We start from the raw sequence: 24,475 nt of genomic DNA on the forward strand, positions 1-24,475 counted from the left end.
GGGAAAGGGCAGGAACCAGAGCCACTTCTGCGTCCATCTCCACTGCAGCCTCTGTGATCAGAGTTGGTCAGGCAGCAGCCCAGCAGCCAGGGGCAAAGGTAAATGAGATCGGCTCTCCCCCGAGAGGCAGAACTAGCTAGTGTGTCGGGAACGTCAGGTCAGTTCCCAAGCTTCCTGGCAGCCTTGGCGAAAAGGGTTACCTGAGCCGGGCGTGGTGGCGCACGCTTGTAATCCCAGCATTTGGGAGGCCGAGACCGGAGGATCGTGCTTCACGGACAGCCTCAGCTACTTAGGCACTTTGCAACTTAGTGAGACCCTGTTTCAAAAAAATAAAGAATAAAAAAACTGGGGATGGGGTGTAACTCAGAGGTCAGATGCCTCTGGGTTCCATTCCCAGACCCAAAATAAATAAATAAATAAATAAATAAATAAATAAATAAATAAATAAATAGAAAAAGAAAAGGGTTACCTGAGAAAAGAAGACACAGACCCAGCCTCCGGGGAGAGGGATTTTTCTTTCCTCTTGTACTGAGGCTCATAGAGGACACTGGTCCCTTTCGGCTAACATCAGTCCCTCTTCGGGTAGACGCAAAGGTGAACAGGATCTGCAGAAGCCGCGGGCGACCTTCAGGTTTCCTGCCTGCTCTGCTCTGCGCTGTTGACTAATGACCCTCTCTTCCTTTTCTTCCTGCCACCATCTCTCCCTCTCGTCTTTCCATGCATCTCTCCCGCCATCTCTCCACCCTCCCCCACCCCTCATCTGCCTTCACTCCCCAGAACAAGGGGGCCTCCAGCACCTCTCTTTCCTCGGCTCCTTCCCGCCGGCTTCCCCAGGATCCACAGGGAGGTGCGGCTCTGCCACGTCTCCGCCAGGGGGTGGGTGTCTCTGCACCGACCGGGTGAGGCTTGACGGACTGTCAAGGAGGGTGGACTGTTGGGCTGGGAACCTGGGTTGGAGCATCCGTACCCTCCTTCCTGTGCAGAGGTCTCCCCCGCCCCCAGCTTCCTCCTGGACCGGTTTGCGTCTGTTGAGTCCTTCTTTCTAACCAAGCCTCGTGTCAAAGTGCAAACAGGGTGGCCATCAGCTAGCCTTTGTTGAGCCCTCACTATGCATCCCCTGTGACTGACGCCCAGAGTCCTCTGGACAACGCGCTGGGGCTCACGTTAGGGCGATTATCCCCTTAGACGCGTGAAAGCACAGCCGGAAGCCACACAGCCGCTAAGTGGCGGAACTGGGATTTGAACCCACAACCTCAGCTCTTCCCTGTGCTCTAACAACATGATAAGTGATACTCATCATCCCGAAAATGCCTAAAAGCACGGGGAGGGGGTCGAAACTGGGGCGGAACGAGTTGTACTTGGGCACTTCCCACACCCCCGGCCCCGTCCTTTGGTTGGACCAAAGCTGGCCGCCAGTGACCCTTGGGTGGGCTGCGCTTTGCGGGAGGGAAGATTCTGCTTTCAGTCGTGGGTTCCTGAGAAACCCAGCATGATTTGGTGCATAGGATCCGAGACGAATACAGAAGGAAGATGTGGTCATTTTTCACTAAGCGGCCTTAATAACTGGCCACAGAGAGAATAGACAAGTGACCAATGAGGAGGCGCCCTGCCGTATTTCAGATATCGCACGTAAGAGCAGGGCTGCTGGCGTCTTTGAGCGCGGCGCTGTTCAGGTTTCTGTCACGCGGCTGGCTGCGTTCGTGTGTAAATTGCAACACCCAGCGGAGTCCAAGTCCCTGAAAGTCACAGGGAGCCGGGCATGGTGGCACACGCCTGTAATTCCAGGACTTGGGAGGCTGAGATAGGAGGATCTGAAGGACCAGCCTCAGCAACTTAGCGAGACCTTCAACGACTTAGTGAGACCCTGTATCAAAATTAAAAAATCAAAGGGCTAGGGGTGAACTGGGCGTGGTGGCGCGCGCTTGTAATCCCCACGCTTGGGAGGCGGAGACAGGAGGATCGCGCGGGTTCGTAGTCAGCCTCGCTGGCTTAAGAGACCCTGTTTCCAAATAAATAAAAAACATATAATAGGTCTGGGAGTGTAGCCTGGAGGTAGAAGGGCTTCCAGGAACCCTAGTACCACCAAAAAAGGGGGGTGTAGCTGGGAGGCAGGATGCCCCCGGGTTCAATCCCCGGGACCCCCCACAGTCATAGGGAAGCAGTTGTCCCACCTCATCATCCTCATTTATTGATAAAAGAGGCAGCGCGGGTGTCCCTGAGAAGAGGGGTCAGAGACAGGGCTCCGGGCCACTGACACTTCTGGCCTGGAGCCTGACTTGGTTTTTGAGCTGTGCGGCTTGGAGCACAGCCTCCCATCTTCCCGAGCCTCAGTCTGTCCATCTGTCGGGTGGGACTGATAACACTGCCACCCCTTACCAGGCGTGTCGTGTATGTCCTTTGAAAAGTACCAGGTCCCCGCCCAATGTGGTGGCGCACCCTTGCAATCCCGGCATCTGGGAGGCTGAGACGGGAGGATCGCGGTTGGAGGACAGCCTCAGCTGCTTAGTGAGGGCCTTTGCAACTCAGTGAGATTCTGTTCCAAAATAAAAAAAAATAGGGCGAGGGGTGTGGCTGGAGGTAGAATGCCCCTGGGTTCCATCCCAGGTACCCCACAAATAATAATAATAATAATAATAATAATAATAATAATAATAATACCTGATCCTATAAACAGTAAGGCCCTGGCTTTGGCCCACCCAGCTCCCTAAAGCCCGTGCTCACCCATCTCTCTGTCTCTTTCCCCCGCAGTGGAGGGCATAGTGGGGCTGGAACAGGTGAGCAGCCTCGGAGATGGCCCGCCAGGTGGCCGCCCCCGCCGGGGAATGTTCCGGACCGTGGGACAGCTCTACAAGGAATCCTTGAGCCGTCTCATGTCCACACTCAGCAACACCAACCCCAGTTTTGTCCGCTGTATCGTCCCCAACCATGAGAAGAGGGTGAGTGCCGGGGCCACGGGGGGCAGTGGGTGAAGAAAGAGGGGCTGGGCCCACATCAGAGTCCCCTGACCCTGACTGGCTGTGTGACTTTGAACAAACTACTTTTACTCCTGGGCTCCAGGCCCTGACGGGGAAACTCATTTATTTTTTATTATTTATTTATTTTTTTTGCAGGTCTGGGGATGGAACCCAGGGGCATTTGACCTCTGAGCTACACCTCCTACCCTATTTTTTATTCTTTTTTTTTTTTGGTGGTACTGGGGGTGGAACCCAGAGGCTTTCTACCTCTGACCTATACTCCCAGACCCATTTTATATTTTATTTGGAAACAGGGTCTCACTAAGTTGCCAAGAGCCTCACTAAGTATCTGAGGCTGGCTTCGAACCTGCGTGATCCTCCTGTCTCAGCCTCCCAAGCGTGGGGATTACAAGCGTGCGCCACCACGCCCAGCCTATTTTTTTATTCTTTATTTTGAAACCGGGTCTCACTGAGTTGCAGAGGGCCTCACTAAGTAGCTGAGGCTGTCTGTGAACTGCGATCCTCCTGTCTCAGCCTCCCAAATGCTGGGATTACAAGCGTGCACCACCACGCCCGGCAGGAAACTCATTTATTGATATGACTTGAACTTATGGCACACCTCCCGGGAGCTAGGTGTGGTCCCTGGGGACACCGTTTAGGGAATGGGAACCCCCATACTCCCTGCTCACGAAGCTGCAGCCTAGTAGAAGCGCAGAGACACAGCTGAGCAAATGAATGTGGGAGCGGTCAGAGTCACACTGGCTTTGGTCTAGACAGCCAAGGCATGGAAGGCTGCCCGCGGGAGCTGACACCTGAGCGCTAAAGGATACTTGGTATTCCAAGCAGAGAAGAACGTGTGCAAAGGCCCCGTGGTAGGACAGAGCAGAGGAAGTACACAGGATGGGAGACGCTGGGCGTGGTGGCACACGCTTTTAATCCCAGTACTTGGGAGGCTAAGACAGAAGGATCCAGGTTCTCGGCCAGCCTCAGCTACTTAGTGAGGCCCTCTGCAACTTAGTGAGGCCCTGTTTCCAAATAAAATTTAAAAAAGGCCTGGGAGTATAGCCCAGAGGTAGAAAGCCTCTGGGTTCCACCCCCAGTACCACCAAAAAAAAATAAAAAATCGGGGGCTGGGGGTGTAGCTCAGAGGTAGAATGCCCCTGGGTTCTATTCCCAGTGCCACAAAACAAACAAATAAGTAAATAAATAATAAAAAATAGAAGCTGGGCATGGTGGCGCACGCTTGTAATCCCAGCATTTGGGAGGCTGAGACAGGAAGATTGAGGTTCACGGACAGCCTCAGCTACTTAGTGAGGCCCTGTTTCAAAATAAAGAATAAAAAATTGGGCTGGGGGTGTAGTTCCCAGGTAGAATGCCCCTGTGTTCCATTCCTAGTACCACAATTTTTTTCCATTATTATTATTATTATTATTATTATTATTAATTATTTGCATTCGGGCAGATTAAACCCAGAGGCATTCTACCTCCAAGCTACACTCTGGCCCTATTTTGGGGGGATTTTTTGAGGGATTTTGGGGGGGATTTTTGGGGAGTGTTTATGCCCAGCTTCAGTGAGATGTTTTGTAAGGACCAAGCTGATGTGTGAATTCGGCCCTCCCTCTCTGCCTTTGACTGCTTGCTATCGGGGGCTGTCAGCTTCTCCCGCTGGAGCTCCCCCGAGGCAGGCACTTCTCCCTGCCTTTCCCCCAGAACAGTGCCTGGCACTATATAGGTGCTCAGAAAACTGCGGGTGGAACCCTAAGGAATTGCCAAAGGGCCCGCCTCCGGGTCGCGGTCGGCCTGTGGCGTCCATCCCCGTGTGGCCGTCGCTGAGCCGCGTGCGCGCCCCGCTCTCCCTCCGCAGGCCGGGAAGCTGGAGCCCAAGCTGGTGCTGGACCAGCTCCGCTGTAACGGCGTCCTGGAGGGCATCCGCATCTGTCGTCAGGGTTTCCCCAACCGCATCCTCTTCCAGGAGTTCCGGCAGCGGTGAGCCGGGCGGGCGGCTGGGGGCTGCTTGGCACTGAATTCAGGTCCCACTACCGCTCTTTCTGGGTTGGGAGACTTGGGGTCACTTTGCCGAGCCTCAGTTTTTCCCTTTGAGATATGGAAGAACAAGACCTTGTTCAGTGTTCCCAATTGAAAGATCATTGGGCACTGAGGGGGCTTTGGGGCACGTTTCGGCTGCTATTTAGGGTGGTGGTCCCCAAACACGAACGTTAACTCACTATAGTTACTATAGTACTCCCAAGCGTTAGGGTGTAGCACTTTTTTAAAAAAAATGAAGTTGGAGGTGGGTGTGGTGGCGCACGCTTGTAATCCCAGTACCTGGGAGGCTGAGACAGGAGGCTGGGTTTGCTGCCAGCCTCAGCTACTTAGTAGGTCCCTTGCAACTTAATGAGACTCTGTTTCAAAATAAAGAATAAAAAATAGGGCTGGGAGTGTAGCTCTGAGGTAGAATGCCCCTGGGTTCCATCCTCAGTACTGAAAAAAAAAAAAATTAAGTCAAAGCTGGGCATGGTGGCACACGCTTGTAATCCCAGTACTTGGGAGGTGGAGACAGGAAGATCATAGTTCATGGACAGCCTCAACTACTTAGTGAGGCTCTCTGCAACTTAGTGAGAACTTGTTTCAAAATAGAGAATAAAAAATAGGGCTGGGGTTATAGCTCCGAGGTAGAATGTGCCTGGGTTCCATCCCCAGTGCTGCAAAAATAAAAAAGAAGTAGAAGCTGGGTGTGGTGATGCACAACCGTAATCCAAGCACTTAAGGGGCCAAGACAAGAATCACAGGTTGGAGGCCAGCTTCAGCCACTTAGCAGGACACTGTCTCAAAATAAGAAGGGCTGAGAATGCAGCTCAGTAGTAGAGCGCCCCTGGGTTCAATCCCAGGCAGCCCCCCCCACACACAACTCACACAGGGGTCTTTTGCGTTACATCTTCCTCTGGAGTCTTGGAAATGTGGTATGTGTCCCCTAAGCGCTGCTCCCCCCACTCTCTGCCCCGCAGGTACGAGATCCTGACGCCCAACGCCATCCCCAAGGGCTTCATGGATGGGAAGCAGGCCTGCGAGAAGATGGTGAGTGTGGGGGCAGGGATGTGTGTATGTGTGCACACACGCGCCTGTGCACGGGGGCACAGGAGGGAGGCGGGTCCCCACCACCCGCCACCCCACGCCCTCACCACCCTTTCCCCAACCCTCACAGATCCAGGCCCTGGAGCTGGACCCCAACCTATACCGCGTGGGGCAGAGCAAGATCTTCTTCCGGGCAGGGGTCCTGGCCCAGCTGGAAGAGGAGCGCGACCTGAAGGTCACAGACATTATCGTGTCCTTCCAGGCAGCAGCCCGGGGATACCTGGCTCGCAGGTGGGGGGCCATGCTATCTCCCTGGGGCCTGGGGCTGGCACGGTGGTGCATGCCTGTAATCCCAGCACTTGGGAGGTCAGGACAGGAGGACCGTGGGTTTGAGAGGTTGGCCAGGTGTCTCTAAGGTGTCAGGGTCTCCAGGATGGTGAAAGGGCTGAGCAGGAGCCATGGGGTGCCCGGGCTTCTCGGTTCTATGGGATGGGTGGGTGATGTTGGAGACAGAGGAGGCAGGCTGCTCCCTGGGGTGCCATCCTGATTGGCCTAGGTGTCAGCTTCCCAGGACACAGGGCTTTCAGCACTGAAGCAGGAAGCCTCAGGCTCACCCCTGGGCCTCCAGGCCCCTCCATCTGGGAGGGAAACATGGACGGGCACAGAGTCCCCATGTGGGGAGTGATGTGCCTTGACGTGGGCCATCAGGGTACGTGAGGTGGCCCTGCCCCAGGTTAGTTTTGATGACCAGGGAGATGAACAGAGGGAAAGGTAATCCCAGTGGGAGAAGCAGCCTGGGCAGGGCCAGGGAGGGCGGCCTGGAATGGCTCAGGACACAGGAATGTGTGGCAGAGTCTCCTGCCCCCTCAGGAGTGTCAGAGAATAAAAGCGTGGCAAGCAAGGACACCACAAACGCCAGGCTGAGGGGTGGGGACCTTGTCCTGGGTGCTGGGGAGCCACTGAGGACTGTCAGCTCAGGAGGGGTGGGCAGCTCTGGGTGGAGAAAGCTCCCCCTGGGGGCATGTTGGGGTGGGCAGGGAGGAGAGGCTGGAGGCCGGGAGGCTGGGTGAGGGGGAGGATGTAACCTGAACTGGGGCTGCATCTCTGGATGGGACAGTGAGAACTGAATGCAGAAGGCGTAATAGGTCAAAAGCAAGATCTCCCTTGCATAGAATGGTACCGGTACCTAAGTGAGCCCGGTGCCATCACACATGCCTGTGATCCCTGTACTTGGGAGAATGAGACTGAAGGATTACAGATTAGACGCCAGCCTCAATGATTTAGCTAGACCCTGTTTCCAAATTAAAAAAGAAAAAAGGGCTGGGAGTGCTCACTCAGCACTCAGAGGTAGCATGTCCCCGGTTCAATCCCCAGTACAAAAAAATTTCAACAAAAGCAAAAAAAAAAAAAAAAAAAAAAAAAAAAAAAAAAAAAAAAGTTATGCATAAGTGAAGAAAGGGCTTAGCTGGGTGAGGTGGTGCACGCCTGTCATCCAGCATTAGGGAGCCTGAGACAGGAGGATCAAGTTTGTGGATAGCCTCAGCTACTTAGTGAGGCCCTCTGCAACTTAGTGAGACCCTGTTCAAAATAAAGAATGAAAAATAGGGCTGGGGGTGTAGCTCAGAGATTGAATGCCCCTGGGTTCCATCCCCAGACCTGCAAAGAAAAAAGAAAAGAAAAGAAAAAAAGAAAAGAAAAGAGAGGGCTGTGCTCCCCGGCTAAGGCCCTCTCTCCCTCTCCCCTCTCCCCACCAGGGCCTTCCAGAGGCGCCAGCAGCAGCAGAGCGCCCTTCGGGTGATGCAGAGAAACTGTGCTGCCTACCTCAAGCTGCGGCACTGGCAGTGGTGGCGGCTCTTTATCAAGGTGAGGCCACCTGGGGGAGGGGCTGGAGCCTCCAGGGGACAGGGCCCTGGCTCCTTCTCTGTGTGGGCCCCACTTTTCCGTATCTGTAAAGTGGGACCATCAGCCCTCCCAGGATTCTTTAGGCAGCAAGTGACAAAATGTTTCTGACTCAGCTAATATGGATAAAAGGCACAGAAGACTTTCAGGCATGGCTGGATCCGGGGGGGGGGGGGGCAGGGGCCCCAAGACCACCCTGAAGGTCAACAATTGCCAGAAAAACTCCAAACCTGTTATGATTGATCATCCTAAAAGGACATAGGTTAAGACCAGCACGGGTATAGCCAGGCTTGGTGGCACACCCTTGTAATCCCAGCAAGTGGGAAGCTGAGACAGGGCGGTTGCCATTTTGAAGCCAGGCTAAGCTGCTTAGTGAGGCCCTCCACAACTTAGTGAGACCCCATTTCACAATAAAGACTACAAAGTAGGGCCGGGGGTGGTGGCGCAGGCTTGTAATCCCCACGCTTGGGAGGCGGAGACAGGAGGATTGCGCAGGTTCGAAACCAGCCACGCTGGCTTAAGAGACCCTGTTTCCAAATAAGTATAAAATAGGTCTGGGACTGTAGCCCGGAGGTAGAAGGGTTTCCAGGAACCCCAGTACCACCACCACACACACACACAAAAATAATACAAAGTAGGGCTGGTGGTGCAGCTTGGAGGTAGAATGCCCCTGGGTTCAATCCCTAGTACAAATACCAAAGATAAAAATTAATAATAATAATAATAATAATAATAATAATAATAATGTTAATGCATAGTACTGCTTGCCATTTGCCTGCCACTATTTTAGGCTCTTTACAAGAAACCCTGGAAGGCGGGGCTGTTAGCAAGACCTGGACCCCTGGCTAGTAGGTGTAGGAATTCCAGCTCCTAAGAGTGCATTAGCGCTCGGGCCAGGCGGCTTCCCGCCTCAAACACCCCTCACCTGCGCCTAGGTGAAGCCACTGCTGCAGGTGACGCGGCAGGACGAGGTGCTGCAGGCGCGGGCACAGGAGCTGCAGAAAGTCCAGGAGCTTCAGCAGCAGAGCGCCCGCGAAGTCGGAGAGCTGCAGGGCCGGCTGGCTCAGGTGAGGGGCGGGGGCTTCGGTGGGCGTGGTCAGAGGTGGGTGTGGCTTGGGCGTGGTTGGGTGGGCGTGGCTTCTGGCTAAGCCTGGGGCGCCCGGCTGGGCTGCAGGCCTGCAGGCGGCAGGTTTGGGGCCCTGCTAAGGTGCATTGAAGCGGGGAGTTGGGGGGAGACCGTGGCGTGGTTGGGCAGAACCCCAGAGGTGGAACCGTGAATGGACTGGTTGGGGTGCGGGGGACGCCGCAAAGCCGGCATGCTTGGGTAGTGGGCTTTTAACTATTTACAGTTTATTTGCTAGTTTAATTCTGAAGCAAAACTCTTCTTGAGTATCTTTGTGTTGGAGATTTTCCAAATTTTTCGGTTCGATTTCTAGGCAGAGTTCGTTGTGTAAAATGAAATGGGAGATGGGAGAAAGACCCCAGCGGGGTTATCTGGAGGATTTAGATTGGAAGAGGAGAGGCTGGAGGCCGGGAGGCTGGACAGAGAGTCCGGGTGGGAGAGGACGAGATCTGAGCCTGCCTGGGCTGTGGGGCCAGGGAGGAGGGGCTGGGGCAAAGTCAGGGACTAGAGGGACAGAGTGGGGACTGGTAGGGTGCAGGAGTTGCGACGGAGAGCCCCAGAAGTCTGACCCGTGACCCGGGTGCGATGACAGCACGCCTGGAATCCCAGTACTTTGGAGGCTGAGACAGAAGGGTCGTAGGTTCGAGGACAGCCTCAGCAATTTAGCGACGACTGTTTCAAAATTAAAAAAAAAAAAATAGGGCCGAGGTTGTAGCTGGGAGTTAGAACACCTCTGGGTTTGATCCCCAAAAATCTAACCTCTGATTAAGAGAATGAGGGGGTCCTTCAGAGAAGGGGGCTTTCTGGGAGACTGTCGCCCACCTCACTCCTGTCCCCAAGGCTTCAAAGGGCATAGCAAGTTAGGGGGCAGGAAGCACCTGGCGCCCCATGGGCGTCCACCCTGCGAGCCCGCCCGTGACCCGGATCTCCCTGGGCTCCGCAGCTGGAAGAGGAGCGAACTCGCCTGACCGAGCAGCTGCGCGCGGAGGCAGAACTGTGCGCAGAGGCGGAGGAGACACGGGGGCGGCTGGCAGCCCGAAAGCAGGAGCTGGAGCTGGTGGTGTCGGAGCTGGAGGCTCGAGTGGGCGAGGAGGAGGAGTGCAGCCGCCAGCTACAGACGGAGAAGAGGCGGCTGCAGCAACACATACAGGTCTGGCCTCCTGCGCGCCTCGGCCTCCCCCACCCGCCTTTATTTCTACAAATCATGTTTCTTTTGACCATCCACTTACAAAAACAAAAACTCAGCTCTAAGTGACTCAAGCTAAAACATTTTCTTTTAATTCAAATACTGGGAGGTTCTAGAAAGTTTAAGTGTCAGGTAGGGTGTGATCCAGGCACCAGGTGATATTTTCTCAGCGCTCTTCAGAATGTGCTGCATTCACAGGCAGGCTATCCCGCGGCTCCCCTGCTCAATGCGGTGCGCATTTTACAGTTAAATCCTATCTTGTTTCCGATACTAAATTTTCACTAGGAATATTTGATCTATATTTATATTTCCTATCTTCCACAGTTTACGAAGTAAATTCACATATGCAGGTTGTGCCAAACATATACTTAAAAGCTTTCCAGGAATTGAGTGTCTAGTCTTGAAATTTAAATAAGTAGAATAAAATGGAAAATTCATTTCCACAGTCACATTTCAAGAGCTCAGTGCTGGGGTGTGTGTGTGTGTGTGTGTGTGTGTGTGTGTGTGTGTGTGTGTGTTGTGTATTTATATCTGTGTGTATTTTTTTGTGTGTGTGTGTTGTGTATTTATATCTGTGTGTATTTGTGTGTGTGTGTGTGTGTGGTTCTGGGGATGGAACCCAGGGGCATTTGACCTCTGAGCTACACCCCCTGCCCTATTTTTATTCTTCTTTTTTTTGGGGGGGCCTGGGGATGGAACCCAGAGGCATTGACCTCCAAGATACACCCCCTGCTCTATTTTTTTTATTCTTTATTTTGAAACAGGGTCTCACTGAGTTGCAGAGGGCCTCGCTAAGTAGCTGAGGCTGTCCACGAACCATGATCCTCAGGTCTCAGCCTCCCGAATGCTGGGATTACAAGCATGCGCCACCATGCCCGGCTTACTCTTTATTTTGGAACAGAGTCTCACTGAGTTGCCAAGGGCCTCACTAAGTAGCTGAGGCTGTCCACGAACCACGATCCTCCTGTCTCAGCCTCCCAAAATGCTGGGATTACAAAGCATAATCCTCATATCTGTGTCTTTTACAGGGATTTGAATCTAGAGATGTTCTATCTCTGAGCTACACTCCGGCCCTTTTTAATATTTTAAAAAATCTTGAACAAGGGTCTCACTACTTGCTGAGGCTGACCTCAAACCTGCAATCCTTCTGTCTCAGCCTCCCAAGAACTGAGATTACAGGTGTGCACCACCACACCTGGCTCTCAGGGTGTTTTAATTGCCTCTTCTTCTCCGGTTAGTGGAGGCATTGTGCGCTAGAGTTCTGGTCAGGACCAAACACCAGACCTTGACAGATGACAGTGACAGCTGCTCATGAGCCCCCCTAGAGAGGCCACACCCGGGATTGCACTCGAGAACGATCAGACCACGGGCGCTCCCCTGTAATCCCAGTGTTCGGGAGCAATTTAGCGAGACCATGTTTCCAAATAAAAAATAAAAAAGGGTTGGAGGTAGAATGCCCAGTACGCCCCCCCCCACACACACACACACAGGGTCTCAGGAGACGGGCTGGACAGGAAGGAGAGGCAGAGGCCAGGAAAATGTGATTGACTTGGAAGAATTTCGTGGGCTGGCAGGGAGCTGGCACGTGGTTCTCAGGGCTCAGCAGGACGGTGTCTTTTCCCCGAGTTGGGAAAGGAGAGTGACAGGCGACCTTATCTGTGAGAGCAGAGTGAAGCCGAGGCCTTGTAGTTGGGCCGTTTGAGCCCCCCCCCATCCTTACCAAATGTCAAGGCAGTGCAGGATACTGAATCTTCATTTCTGCTATGGTGTCAGCACTCATCTATATAATTTTTATGTTTACCATCTGTAAACATCATGAGCACCCAAGAATATCCTTTCCACAGCATGGGGATTTTAATCCATCCTCAGTGTCCAGAACAGCACCTGGTTGGTACACACTAGGTGCTCAATCATTGCTCATTGAGCCAGTGAATGAAATGGGAAGCCGCTAAGAGTTTGATCCTGACCAGTGCTGCCCAGGATGCGGACCTGTCTGAGCCACGAGCATCCTTCCCCATCTCGGTGCATTCAGCAGCCCCTGGATCCTCCCTCCTCCTCCTCCTTTCCTCCTCCCCAACCAGGAGCTCGAGACCCACCTAGAGGCCGAGGAGGGGGCACGACAGAAGCTGCAGCTGGAGAAGGTGACCACAGAGGCGAAGCTGAAGAAGTTTGAGGAGGATCTGCTGCTCTTGGAAGATCAGAATGCCAAGCTGAGCAAGGTAGGAGCCGAGGAGGGAGGGAGGGGGGGAGGCTGCCACATAGGTGGGGGTGGAGGCCACCGCGGAGGGAGGGAGGGGGGGAGGCTGCCACATAGGTGGGAGTGGAGGCCACCGCGAGCCTCAGGCACAAGGAGTCAGTGTCCATGGGGTAGGGAAATAGGCTCCTCCTATATGCCTAAAGCCATCTCCGTGTGATTTATAGCACCCAATACAATGCAAACAGTCTGTGAATTGCTGGCGCGCGGTATCACAGTACCTAGTATTCTAGTACTTAGGAGCCTGAGACCTGAGGATCCCAGATTCAACGCCAGTCTCAGCAACTGAGTGAGACCCTGTTTCCAAATAAAGGGAAAAAGTACTGGGGTTGTAGCTCAGAGATAGAATGCCCCTAGGTTCAATCCCCAGTATCACTGGAGAACAGTAACAACACACACACACACACACACACACACTTAGTAGGGATGTGAGTTTCTTTCTGAACGTTTTCAATCTGCAGTTGGGTGACTCTGTAGATATAGAACCATGGATGCAGAGTTGATTATGTGGTCAAGACTCAGAGCAGATATGTCACCTAGGCATATATGACCAAATCAGAAGTTTTGCGGAACACCTTGCTGAATGTGTTAGCTATTTGCTGTGATCTTACTGCATAACAAACAGTCCCTCTGATCTCAACAGCTTACAATGACAGCCTTTTCCTATGAGTCTGTGACTTGTTTAGGCTTAGCCTCTGGCTGTGGGGCACTGGGGGATCAGCAGCCCACAGTTTTCTATGCTCATGGTGTCAGCCAGGTGTGGTGGCGAATGGAGGTCAGATGGGCGTGGTAGCCCACCTCCGTAATTCTTGTACTGGGGAGGCTTAGACAGGAGGATCTCAAGTTTGAAGAAAACCTAGGCAACTTAGCAATACCTTCAGCAACTTAGCAAGACCCTGTTTTATTTTTTGTTTATTTATTTGGTGGTACTGGGGTTCCTGGAAACCCTTCTACCTCCAGGCTACCTCCCAGACCTATTTTATATTTTTATTTGGAAACACGGTTTCTTAAGCCAGCAAGGCTGGCTTCGAACCTGCGTGATCCTCCTGTGTCCGCCTCACAAGCATGCGCCACCATGTCCCGGCAGCAAGACCCTGTTTAAAAAAAAAAAAGATTGCCAGGTGTAGTGGCAAATGCCTGTAATCTTAGTACTTGGGAGGCTGAGACAGGATGATCGCAGGTTCAAGGACAGCCTCAGCAAGTAGTATGACTCTCATTAACGTGTCGAGATCCTATTTCAAAATAAAAATAAAGCTGGGGCTGTAGCTCACAGGTAGAATGCCCTTCGGTGTTCAATCTCCAGTACCATAAAAAATAAATAAAAATGAAAAGGTCTGGGGGTATAGCTCAGAAGTAGAATGATCTGGGATTCAATCCCTGGTATTCTTGCCCCTCCAAAAAAAGGAGAAGGTGGCTGGGCTTGGTGGCACACGCTTGTAATCCCGGCGTTTGGGAGGCTGAGACAGGAGGACCACGGTTTATGGCCAGCCTCAGCTACTTAGTGAGGCCCTCTGCAACTCAGTGAGACCCTGTTTCAACTAAACAATAAAAAATAGGGCTGGGGGTATAGTTCAGAGGTAGAGTGCCCCTGAGTTCCATCCCTAGTACCACAAAAAAAAAAAAAAAAAAAAAATGGAGAAGACAGAGAGGAGGGCTGGGAGGACGAGGGTCAGGACAGGGAGGATGGGCTGGGTGCAGGTGAGAGGGCAGAAGCCGCAGGTCAGGTGGGTTCTTTCCTGGTCTTGCTCCTGACCCTGCCTCCCACCACCCCTCAGGAGCGGCGGCTGCTGGAGGAGCGCCTGGCTGAGTTCTCATCCCAGGCGGCCGAGGAGGAAGAGAAAGTCAAGAGTCTCAACAAGCTAAGGCTCAAATATGAGGCCACGATCGCAGACATGGAGGGTGAGCCCCAGGCGTCTCGTGGGGAGCGAGGGGTGCAGGGCTGCTCCAAGGGAACCTCGGGCAAGCCTTGTGTGCAGTGGGGCCTGGGGGGTGACATCTGCTGAATGGGATAGGAAAGAAGGCTCCAGACAGAGAGCAGGCCCCCTGCAGCGCTCACGTTCTCTGCGTATCTCAAATCCAACTCCCAGCGAGTGTGGTGGTGCCAGTTCTTGGGAGGATCACAGGTTCAAGGACAGCCTCAGCTAGGCTGTAAGCCAACTAGCAAGACCCTGTTTCAAAATGAAAAATAGCCAGGGCCAGGCATGGTGGCGCATGCTTGTAATCCTCACGCTTGGGAGGCTGAGACAGGAGGATTGCACAGGTTCAAAGCCAGCCTCAACTACTTAGTGAGGCTCTCAGCTACTTAGTGAGACCCTGTTTCCAAATAAAATATAAAATAGGTCTGGGAGTGTAGCTTGGAGGTAGAAAGCCTCTGGGTTCCACCCCAGTACCACACAAAAAAAAAAAAAGAAAGAAAGAAAAAAAAGAAAAATAGCCAGGCGTGGTGGCACCTGCTTGTAATCCTAGTACTTGGGAGGCTGAGACAGGAGGATTGCAGGTTTGCAGCCAGCCTCAGCTACTTAGTGAGACCCTTTACAACTTAGTGAGACCTTTTTTCCAAATAAAGAATAAAAAATAGAACTGGGGGTGTAGCTCAAAGGTAGAATGTCACTGGGTTCAATCCCTGATACCACACCAAAAAAAAAAAAAAAAAAAAAAAGAAGAAGAAAAGAAAAGAAAGAAAAGAAAAAGGACTGGGGTAGAATGTCCTGGGTTCACCCCCCAGTACAAAAGAAAAAAAAGAACGCTTGTAATCTCAGCATCTGGGAGGCTGAGACCTGAGGATCACGGTTTGTGGACAGCCTCAGCTACTTAGTGAGGCCCTCCGCAACTTAGTGAGACCCTGTTTCAAAATAAAGAATAAAAATAATAGGGCAGGGGGTGTAGCTTGGAGGTCGAATGCCCCTGGGTTCCATCCTCAGACCAGAAAGAAAGAAAGAAAGAAAGAAAGAAAGAAAGAAAGAAAGGAAGAAAGAAAGAAAGGAAGAAAGAAAGAGAGGGAGAGCCAGACATGGTGGTACACGCCTATAATCCCAGTATTTGGGAGGTGGAGACAGAAGAATCACAAGTTTGAGGCCAGCCTTAGCAATTTAGCAAGGCCCTTTGCAACTTAGTGAGAACCTGTTTAAAAATAAAATAAAATAGGGTTGAGGGTGTAGCTCAGAGTAGAATGCTCTTTGTTCAACCCTGAGTACCACAAAAAAAAAAGAAAAGAAAAAAGAAAAAATATAGCTAGGGGTATAGCTCAGAGGTAGAATGTCCCTGGGTTCAATCCCCACTATTAAGTGAGAGTTAGAGCCGGGCGTGGTGGCGCACACTTGAATCCCAGCATTTGGGAGGCAGAGACAGGAGGATCGTGGTTTGTGGACAGCCTCGGCTACTTGTTGAGGCCCTTTGCAACTCAGTGAGACCCTGTTTCAAAATAAAAGAATAAAAAATAGGGCTGGGGTATAGCTCGGAGGTAGAATGCCCCTGGGTTTCATCCCCAGTACTGGAAAAAAAAAAAAAGTTTTAATTTAAAAAAAAGGAGAATGCTAGATAGAGAAAAGCCAGGTGTGGTGGTGTATGCCTGTAATCCCAGTACTTGGGAGGCTGAGACAAGAGGATTGCAGAACTTAGTCTAAAAATTTAAAAAAAATTAAAAAAAAATCAGATAGAATGGCCCAGGGTTCACGGGGGAGGGGAGAGTGCAGAGCAGGATGAGGGTACAGGACTGGGGACACAGGGCAGAGATGGTCAGAGGGAGGACCTGGGGCTGAGGGTGGAGAGAAGTCCTGGGAGTCCTGGTCCCTGAGATGGGTGGCTGGGCGGAGGAGTCAGTGCCGGGCGATGCTGAGCTCAGCGGAGAGCGGGCAGCCCGAGGCCTGGGTGGGAGCCGCTGGCCGCGTGCGTGGGCCTGGCGCCCTGGTGCATGGCTGTCCCGCCTGCAGACCGCCTGCGGAAGGAGGAGAAGGGCCGCCAGGAGCTGGAGAAGCTGAAGCGGCGGCTGGACGGGGAGAGCTCGGAGCTGCAGGAACAGATGGTGGAGCAGCAGCAGCGGGCGGAGGAGCTGCGCGCCCAGCTGGGTCGCAAGGAGGAGGAGCTGCAGGCGGCGCTGGCCAGGTGCCGACCCCACCCTGCCCCGCCCAGCGCGGCGTCCCTTCTGTCCAATGGAGACAGCTGCAAGTCCAAGTCCCCCCAACCCCCGTCAAGGAAAAGCGACCCTGGCAGCGCGCTTTTCCAGCGATTTCTAATCATAGATGCAGGGTAGGAGGGAGGCCTTTTCTCCTCCCCAGGCTCCGTTTCCCCACTCAGGGGTCCCTGAATCTGCTGCAGCTGATTGACCAGGAGCTTGGCTGTCTCAGGAATCATAATCAAGCAGGGCACGAGGGCACACGCCTGTAATCCCGGTACTCAGGAGGCTGAGATGGGGAGGATTGCAGGTTCGAGGTCAGCTGCAGCAATTTAGTGTGGCCCTGTTTCTAAATAAAAAGGGCTGGGAGTAGAGCTCAGAAGTAGAGCATCCCTGGGTTCAAAACTCAGTACCAAAAAAATTTAGAAATCGTCATCATGCTGGGGCAGGGTGGCATATGATTGTAATCCCAGTACTTGGGAGGCTGAGACAGCAGGATGGTTGGTTCAAGGCTAGCCTCAGCAACTTAGCAAGATCTTGTCTCAACATAAAAAATAAAAAGAAGCTGGGCGTGGTGGCGCACACTTGTAATCCCAGCATTCAGGAGGCTGAGACAGGAGGATCACGGTTCACGGACAGCGTCAGCTACTTAGTGAGGTCCTCCGCAACTTAGGGAGACCCTGTTTCAAAAATAAAGAATAAAAAATAGGGAAGGGAATGTAGCTTGGAGGTCAAATGCCCCTGGGTCCCATCCCCAGACCTGCAAAATAAATAAATAAGTAAATAAATAAATAAATAAATAAAGCTGGAGGTGTAGCCCAGAGATGGAACCCCTCTGGATTCAATCCCTAGTACCCCTCCCAGAAAAGAGAAAAGAAAGTGGCGTCCAGTGCTTGGCATATACTAAGCCTCCCATAAATTCTGGGTATTTTTGTTATGACTCTTTATTAATCCTCTTATTTTTTCCCTTTTTTGGTGAAATTCACATGAAAGTTACTATATGTGAAGTGTACAATTCAAGCTGGGCTTGGTGCACAAGCCTATTGTCCCAGTACTTAGGAGGCTGAGACAAGGATCACAGGTTCAAGGACAGCCTCCGCAAGTAGTGAAATTCTCTTCAACCTAGTGAGACCCTAATAAAATAGGGCTGGGGGTGTAGCTTGAGGTGGAATGCCCCTGGGTTTAATCTCCAGCACCCCCCAAAAAAATAAAGTGCACGATTCAGCAGATTTAGTTCATTCACGCTGCTGTGTGACCATCACCTCCGTCACCTTCCCAGATACGTTTATCACCTGAGAGGACACTCAGCACTCAGCAGTCACCTCCTCCACCCCCAGCCCAGGCAGTCACCGATCTGCTTTCTGTCCAAGCAGGACTAATGTCTTGTGGCTGCTTCATAAAAGCAGGCCACACCACGAGTACCTGGTGGCTCTCGCTGTCCCACTCCCTGGCAGCCTCCGGCAGCCCCATGGAGCGGGCACCCCGCACTCAGGCCTGGCTCAGGCCAGGAGTCTGCGGATCAGAGAGGCAGGTGCCACACGGGACGGTCTCTGCAGGAGGCCTCATGGAGATCCTCACGTTAAGTCCCGTGGGGGTGATGAGGAGGACCCCAGGCTCCGCCCTGCCGCTCACTGGCCGGGGGACCCAGGCGGCTCCTCCCGCTCGGGGGCTGAGTGTCCTCATTAGGCCGACACAGCAAAGGGTTTGTGTGTGGGAGGAACTCAGCAAGCCGTGCCTGAGATGACCACGGCGGCATTCCCCTTGGGCAGAAAACTGAGGCGGAGCCATGACCCAGAGCTGGGATTTGAACCCAGGACTGGCCCCTGCCTGACCCCCGGCCAACTCCAAGGTTCTGTCCACCTCAGGGCAGAGCAGGAGGGTGGCTCCCGAGCCCAGCTGCTGAAGTCCCTGCGGGAGGCTCAGGCGGGGCTGGCCGAGGCCCAGGAGGACCTGGAGGCCGAACGCGCTGCCAGGGCCAAGGCGGAGAAGCAGCGCCGGGACCTGGGCGAGGAGCTGGAGGCGCTGCGCGGGGAGCTGGAGGACACACTGGACTCCACCAACGCGCAGCAGGAGCTCAGGTGAGGCTGAGCAGGGGCAGGGGCAGGCGCAGCCCTGGGCAGGGTGAGGAGGATGGGGCTGGGGGGGGGGGCGCGGTCTCCGCCTACACAAAGATCTGGTCATCCAAAAACTTTTTATGGATCTAGGTACAGTGGCACGTGCCTTAGTCAATCCTGCTACATGGGAGGCGCTGACACAGGAGGATTGCAGGTTCGAGGCCAGTGTTAGGAACTTAGTGAAACCCTCAGCAACTTAGTAAGATCCTGTTTAAAAAAAAAAAAAAGCCAGGCGCGGTGACACACACCTGTAATCCTGGTACTTGGGAGGCTGAGACGGGAGGACCAAAGGTTCACAGTCAGCCTCAGCAATTTACTGAACAACTTAGCGAGGCCCTGTTTCAAAACGGGGGGTGTAGCTCAGAGGTGGAATGCCTCGCAGGCTCCATCCTCAATACCGCAAAAAATAATAATGTTGTTTATTGAACACCAGCTTTGGGCCAAGCTGGGCAGAGATGAACAGACCCAGGTGCTACCCCGTCTCGGTGGAGGCAGATGCAGAAAAAGACAAGCCAGCCGGGCGTGGTGGCGCACGCTTGTAATCCCCGCGCTTGGGAGGCTGAGACAGGAGGATCGCGCAGGTTCGAAGCCAGCCTCAGCTACTGAGTGAGGCTCTCAGCAACTTAGTGAGACCCTGTTTCCAAATACAATATAAAATAGGTCTGGGAGTATAGCCCGGAGGTAGAAAGCCTCTGGGTTCTACCTCTAGTAAAAATAATAATAATAATAAAATAAAAAATAAAGGATAAAAAAATAGGGCTGCGGGTGTAGCTTGGAGGTAGAATGCCTCTGGGGTCAATCTCCAGTACCCAAAAAAAAAAAAAAAAAAACCACAGCCCACTCCCTCAAGTCCTGCCACGCCACCTTGTCTTCTGAAATTCTGCTCTGTCTTCCTTCTCTCGATGAAAGGTCCAAGAGGGAACAGGAGGTGACGGAGCTGAAGAAGGCTCTGGAGGAGGAGACGCGCGTTCACGAAGTGGCCGTGCAGGAGCTGAGGCAACGCCACGGCCAGGCCCTGGGGGAGCTGTCGGAGCAGCTGGAGCAGGCCCGGAGGGTGGGTGGGGCAGGGGGCAGATGGGAGGGCAGCGCTGGGCCTGGGTTGGACCTGTTGCCTCTGGCTGGTTCTCGGCCCACCTCCGCAGACACTTTTCTAAAACTGAGGGCGGTGAGGGGAGAGTCATCCAGGCTTTGGGGAGATGTGTTCCAGACAGAGAGAACAGGTACAGAGGCCCTGGAGCAGGTGTGTGCCTGTGGCCTGGTGAACAGGAGGGCTCAGAATCCTTTGCTCACGTCCCTGTCCCAACAGGGAAAAAGTGCCTGGGAGAAGACCCGGTTGGCTTTGGAGGCCGAGGTGTCTGAGCTGCGGGCAGAGCTGGGCACCCTGCAGGCCGCGCGTCAGGAGGGGGAACAGAAGCGCCGCCGCCTGGAGTCCCAGCTGCAGGAGGTGCAGGGCCGGGCTGGTGATGGGGAGCGGGCCCGAGCGGAGGCTGCGGAGAAGCTGCAGCGAGCCCAGGTGAGTGAGGTGGCGGCGGCTGGGGGATCCCTGTCGTGTGGCCTTGAGTGTGATGCCTGCCCGCTCTGGGCTTGTGTTTGGTGCGCGTCAACCCTGGCGCCCCTTCCGCCTCTTCTAACATAATTGGTAATTGGTAAACAAGTTTATTACTACATACCCAACATTTTTTTGGGGGAGGAAGCTAATACTGTTTCCATTTTACACACGGGCAAGCTGAGGCCCAGAGGGGTACCACTGATCACTGTGCTTGACCCTTAGGAGAGTAACCCTGACACAGCCTCAATCTCTTCTTTTCTGTCTTTGAACAACTCATGGTCTGTCTAGAAAAGCAACAGCATCAGGACAGTGTCATACTGTGACCCAAAGAAAAGTCGGTGCTCTTTGTTTTGTTCTTGGTACTAGGGATTGAACCCAGGAGATTCTACCTCTGAGCTCCACCTCCAGCTCTTTTTTTTTTTTTTAATGTTGGGAGAGGGTCTCACTGAGTTGCTGAGGCTCTTTGCTAAGGTGCGGAAGCTGGTCTTGAACCTTCAATCCTCCAGTCTCAGCCTCTCAAGTACTGGGATCACAGGTGTGTATGCCACTGTGCCCAACTGCAAAGTCAGTTTTTCGAATTTAATTTTTTTAACTATATGACCTGTACCTGCTCATTATTGAGTGTACAGACAAGCAAAAGGGAAGGGAAGAATGGCATTCACTCCCCGGTCCTTCCAGGCTCCAGAGAGCCACCATTGCTGGGTGTTTGGTTTTGGTTTGTTTTTGTGGTGCTGGGGATTGAACTCGGGGGCATTCTACCTCCAAGCTACACCCCTAGCTCTATTTTTTATTCTTTTTTTTTAAGGTACTGGGGATGGAACCCAGGGGGATTCTACCTCTGAGCTACACCCCCTGCCCTATTTTTTATTCCTTTTTTATTTTTGGAGGTACTGGGGTTCCTAGAAGCCCTTCTACCTCCGGGCTACATCCCAGACCTATTTTTATATTTTTTTTATTTGGAAACAGGGTCTCTGAAGCCAGCGAGGCTGGCTTTGAACCTGCATGATCTTCTTGTCTCCGCCACAAGCATGGGGATTACAAGCGTGCGCCACCACGCCCAGCTCTATTACTTATTTTTTTGAAACAAGGTCTCACTTAAGTTGTCAAGAGCCTCACTAAATAGCTGAGGTTGTCCTCAAACCACAATCCTCCTGTCTCAGCCTCCCAAATGCTGGGATTACAAGCGTGCACCACCACGCCCGGCTTATTCTTTATTTTGAAACAAAGCCTCACCAAGTTGCAGAGGGCCTCATTCAGTAGGTGAGGCTGGCCGCGAAATGCGATCCTCCTGTCTCAGCCTCCCAAGTACTGGGATTGCAGGCTGGTGCCACCACATCTATCCTGCGTATCTCACACAGTGAGTGGTATCCTTTCTGGCCTGTGTCTGGCTTCTCTTACTGGGCGTCATACGCCCAGGGTCCATCCTGTCGCAGCACTCCACTCCTCCTAGCTGACCAGTACCTATTGGCTGGGTCGCCCTCTCCGCTTACCTGTTCCTGGGGATGGATGTTTGTGCCCCGCCTGCTCTGGCGTGGCTGTGTCCGTGAGTTGCATCTCTCTGGGGTACCGGCCTAGCCGCCCTGTTGTTTTCTGCAGCAGCAAAGCCACCCCCCCCCCATCTGCCCTATAGCCTGGACTCTAGGGTGAGCAGGCAGTAGCCAGACCCCGGACGTCATCCTTTTACTCCTTCTTTGCAGATGGAACTCGAGAGTGTGTCTGGGGCACTGAGTGAGGCCGAGTCCAAAGCCATCCGGCTGGGCAAGGAGCTGAGCAGCACCGAGACCCAGCTGCACGACGCCCAGGTGACCTCAGCGCCCCCTGCCGGCCGCCGCCCTCCGCGCCATCCTCCTCGCCCACGGTGCCTGACCTCTGCCGCCCCCTCCGTCCGCAGGAGCTGCTGCAGGAGGAGACCCGGGCGAAGCTGGCCCTGGGGTCCCGCGTGCGAGCCATGGAAGCCGAGGCCGCAGGCCTGCGGGAGCAGCTGGAGGAGGAGGCGGCCGCCAGGGAGCGGGCAGGCCGCGAGCTGCAGACCGCCCAGGCGCAGGTGGGCAGCCCCACAGCCTCTCAGGGAGGTGCAGTCCCCCACGCCGGCCTCCCCAAGCCCCACTGCCACCTGCTGACTGCCCAGCCTCCCACCACCTATGCCCCCTGCGCCTCCTCCCATCGGCCGGCTCTGTCCACACAGCCCCAGCTCGGGCCTCCTCCTCTCCCACTTGGGCCCTCCTCTCCGCTTCCTGGACTCCAGTCTCCTTGGAGGCAGGAGAGGAGGCTAGCCTCCTCAGTCCCCAATGGCCAGGTTCATTGGGAAAGCCCTTTCCTTCTTCCAGACTTAGGTTCTGCCTCCCCTGTAGGTGAGAGCTCTTCCTGGCCCCTTTCTCCTCCAAACGGTGAACCCCTTCAAAGTAGAATCCATTAGAATCTGATCCGCATCCCGTCGTGGTACCTAGAGCCGCGATGTGTGGCAGGACAGGAGAAATGCCAGTTTAGTCTACGAAAAATGATTTATGCCACAAATACCCTAAAACTGGCAAGCTCCTATGAATCCGGCAAGACCCATCTTAAATGTCCCATCTGCCAGGAAGTCTTTTCCTGGATATTCAAATCAGATTCTAAAACCCTCCTGTGGACTCTCCCCCCACCCAGCTCTCAGAGTGGCGGCGGCGCCAGGAGGAGGAGGCCGGGGCTCTGGAGGCAGGGGAGGAGGCCAGGCGCCGGGCAGCCCGCGAGGCCGAGGCTCTGGCCCAGCGCCTGGCGGAAAAGACCGAGGCAGCCGAGCGCCTGGAGCGGGGCCGGCGCCGGCTGCAGCAGGAGCTGGATGATGTCACCGTGGACCTGGAGCAGCAGCGGCAGCTCGTGAGCTCGCTGGAGAAGAAGCAGCGCAAGTTCGACCAGGTGAGGCGCCTCCGCCTGCCCCGCGGGGAAACCGGCCTGCTCCTCTGCGCCCCCTCGTGGCCACCGCGGGGATTGGGGAGCATGCGAGGTCTCCACTCCGGGATGAGGTGGGGCTGGACCGGGAAGCCAGGCGCTGCTTCCCTGGGAGCCTCTGTAAAATAGGACGCCCTGTCTGTCCTGGTTCACGCTCCAGTCCCAGCGTCATTATTAGCAACGCTCGCCGTTAACTCCCGAAGGTGTCCCGGTTTGGACGGTGAAATTCAGGGGCACCCTTTCAGTGCCCTAGAGGATTCGATGAAAGGACAGGTCTCCCTCTTCCTGACTCACTGGATACCTCAAACAAGTTACTTATCTCCTCTCAGGCTTGGTTTACCCATCTAGGAAGAGGGAATAAGCTTTGGGCAGCCTGGGAAGGAAATAAAAATCACAGAACCCCAGAGAGAGCCGGGTGCGGTGGCTCACACCTGCAATCCCAGTACTTACGAGACGAGGCCAGCCTCAGCAACTTAACAAGGGCCCGTTTTGAGATAATAAATAAATAAATAAATAAATACATAGGGCTAGGGATGTAGCTTAGGGGTAAAGCACCCCTGGATTCAATCCCATGTACCAGAGAGAGAGACAGACAGACAGACAGACACCCAGAAGGTTAAGGTCATGATGTGTTAGCCGGGTCTCTTACTGTAGCAAATGTCAGCGATGATCAACTTATAATCAGAACAGGTTTATTTGGGCTCATGCTTCAGGGAGGTTTCAGTGCCTGCCCGGTTGGCCTGGTTGCTTTTGGGCGTGTGGTGAGGCAGCAGAGCAACCCACAACACTTTTTGGCCAAGAGAAAGAAAAGAAGGGGCCGGGAACCCCACCGCTCCCTTCCGGATCTGCCCTCAGTAACCTCGGCCCTTTCGCTCCACAACCTCCCGTCCAGCTTGGTGGTGCAGGCCTGCAAGCCCAGTACTTGGGAGGCTGAGACAGGAGGATTGAAGGTTCAAGGATAACCTCAGCACATTGACAAGACTCTCCGCAACCTAACAAAACCCTATTTCAAAACAAAAACTTAAAAAAAAGGGCGGAGGGTCTAGTTTGGAGTAGAATGTCCCTGGGTTCAATCCCCGATACAACAACATCAGCAAAATGCTCCTCAAACCTCCCAGTAACACCACAAACAGAGAAACAAGCCTTTTACACATGGGCCTGAGCCGTTGGGAGACATTTAAGATTCAAACTATGGCACCCAAAGAGAAAATGGAAATAATATAAAGAATTTGGCTAGAAGTCGGGCGCACCACTCTTGTAATCCCAGCATTTGGGAGGCTGAGACCGG

At 53.6% G+C, this 24,475-nt stretch overlaps 1 protein-coding gene across 3 annotated transcripts in view; it reads left to right on the forward strand.

The window, feature by feature from the left end:
• MYH14 (myosin heavy chain 14) overlaps positions 1-24,475 on the forward strand; it is a gene marked incomplete at both ends in the record, with an annotated part of 82,942 nt that overhangs the window by 39,201 nt on the left and 19,266 nt on the right. For 2 of the 3 annotated variants that reach the window (XM_080702535.1, XM_080702536.1), the window contains 16 exons: positions 2,749-2,936; positions 4,819-4,940; positions 5,960-6,029; positions 6,157-6,317; positions 7,781-7,889; positions 8,861-8,992; positions 9,992-10,198; positions 12,316-12,453; positions 14,264-14,387; positions 16,418-16,589; positions 18,465-18,677; positions 19,623-19,767; positions 20,020-20,226; positions 21,960-22,064; positions 22,154-22,306; positions 22,906-23,154. In XM_080702535.1, the coding sequence (XP_080558661.1) occupies positions 2,749-2,936; positions 4,819-4,940; positions 5,960-6,029; positions 6,157-6,317; positions 7,781-7,889; positions 8,861-8,992; positions 9,992-10,198; positions 12,316-12,453; positions 14,264-14,387; positions 16,418-16,589; positions 18,465-18,677; positions 19,623-19,767; positions 20,020-20,226; positions 21,960-22,064; positions 22,154-22,306; positions 22,906-23,154 (2,495 nt within the window). Of the gene's footprint in view, positions 1-777; positions 877-2,748; positions 2,937-4,818; positions 4,941-5,959; positions 6,030-6,156; positions 6,318-7,780; positions 7,890-8,860; positions 8,993-9,991; positions 10,199-12,315; positions 12,454-14,263; positions 14,388-16,417; positions 16,590-18,464; positions 18,678-19,622; positions 19,768-20,019; positions 20,227-21,959; positions 22,065-22,153; positions 22,307-22,905; positions 23,155-24,475 lie in introns of all 3 variants that reach the window. The other variant, XM_080702534.1, reaches the window with a different exon arrangement.

This window comes from Muscardinus avellanarius (genome assembly GCF_963383645.1).
Source record: "Muscardinus avellanarius genome assembly, chromosome: 10".
Classification (NCBI taxonomy): Eukaryota; Metazoa; Chordata; class Mammalia; order Rodentia; family Gliridae; genus Muscardinus; species Muscardinus avellanarius.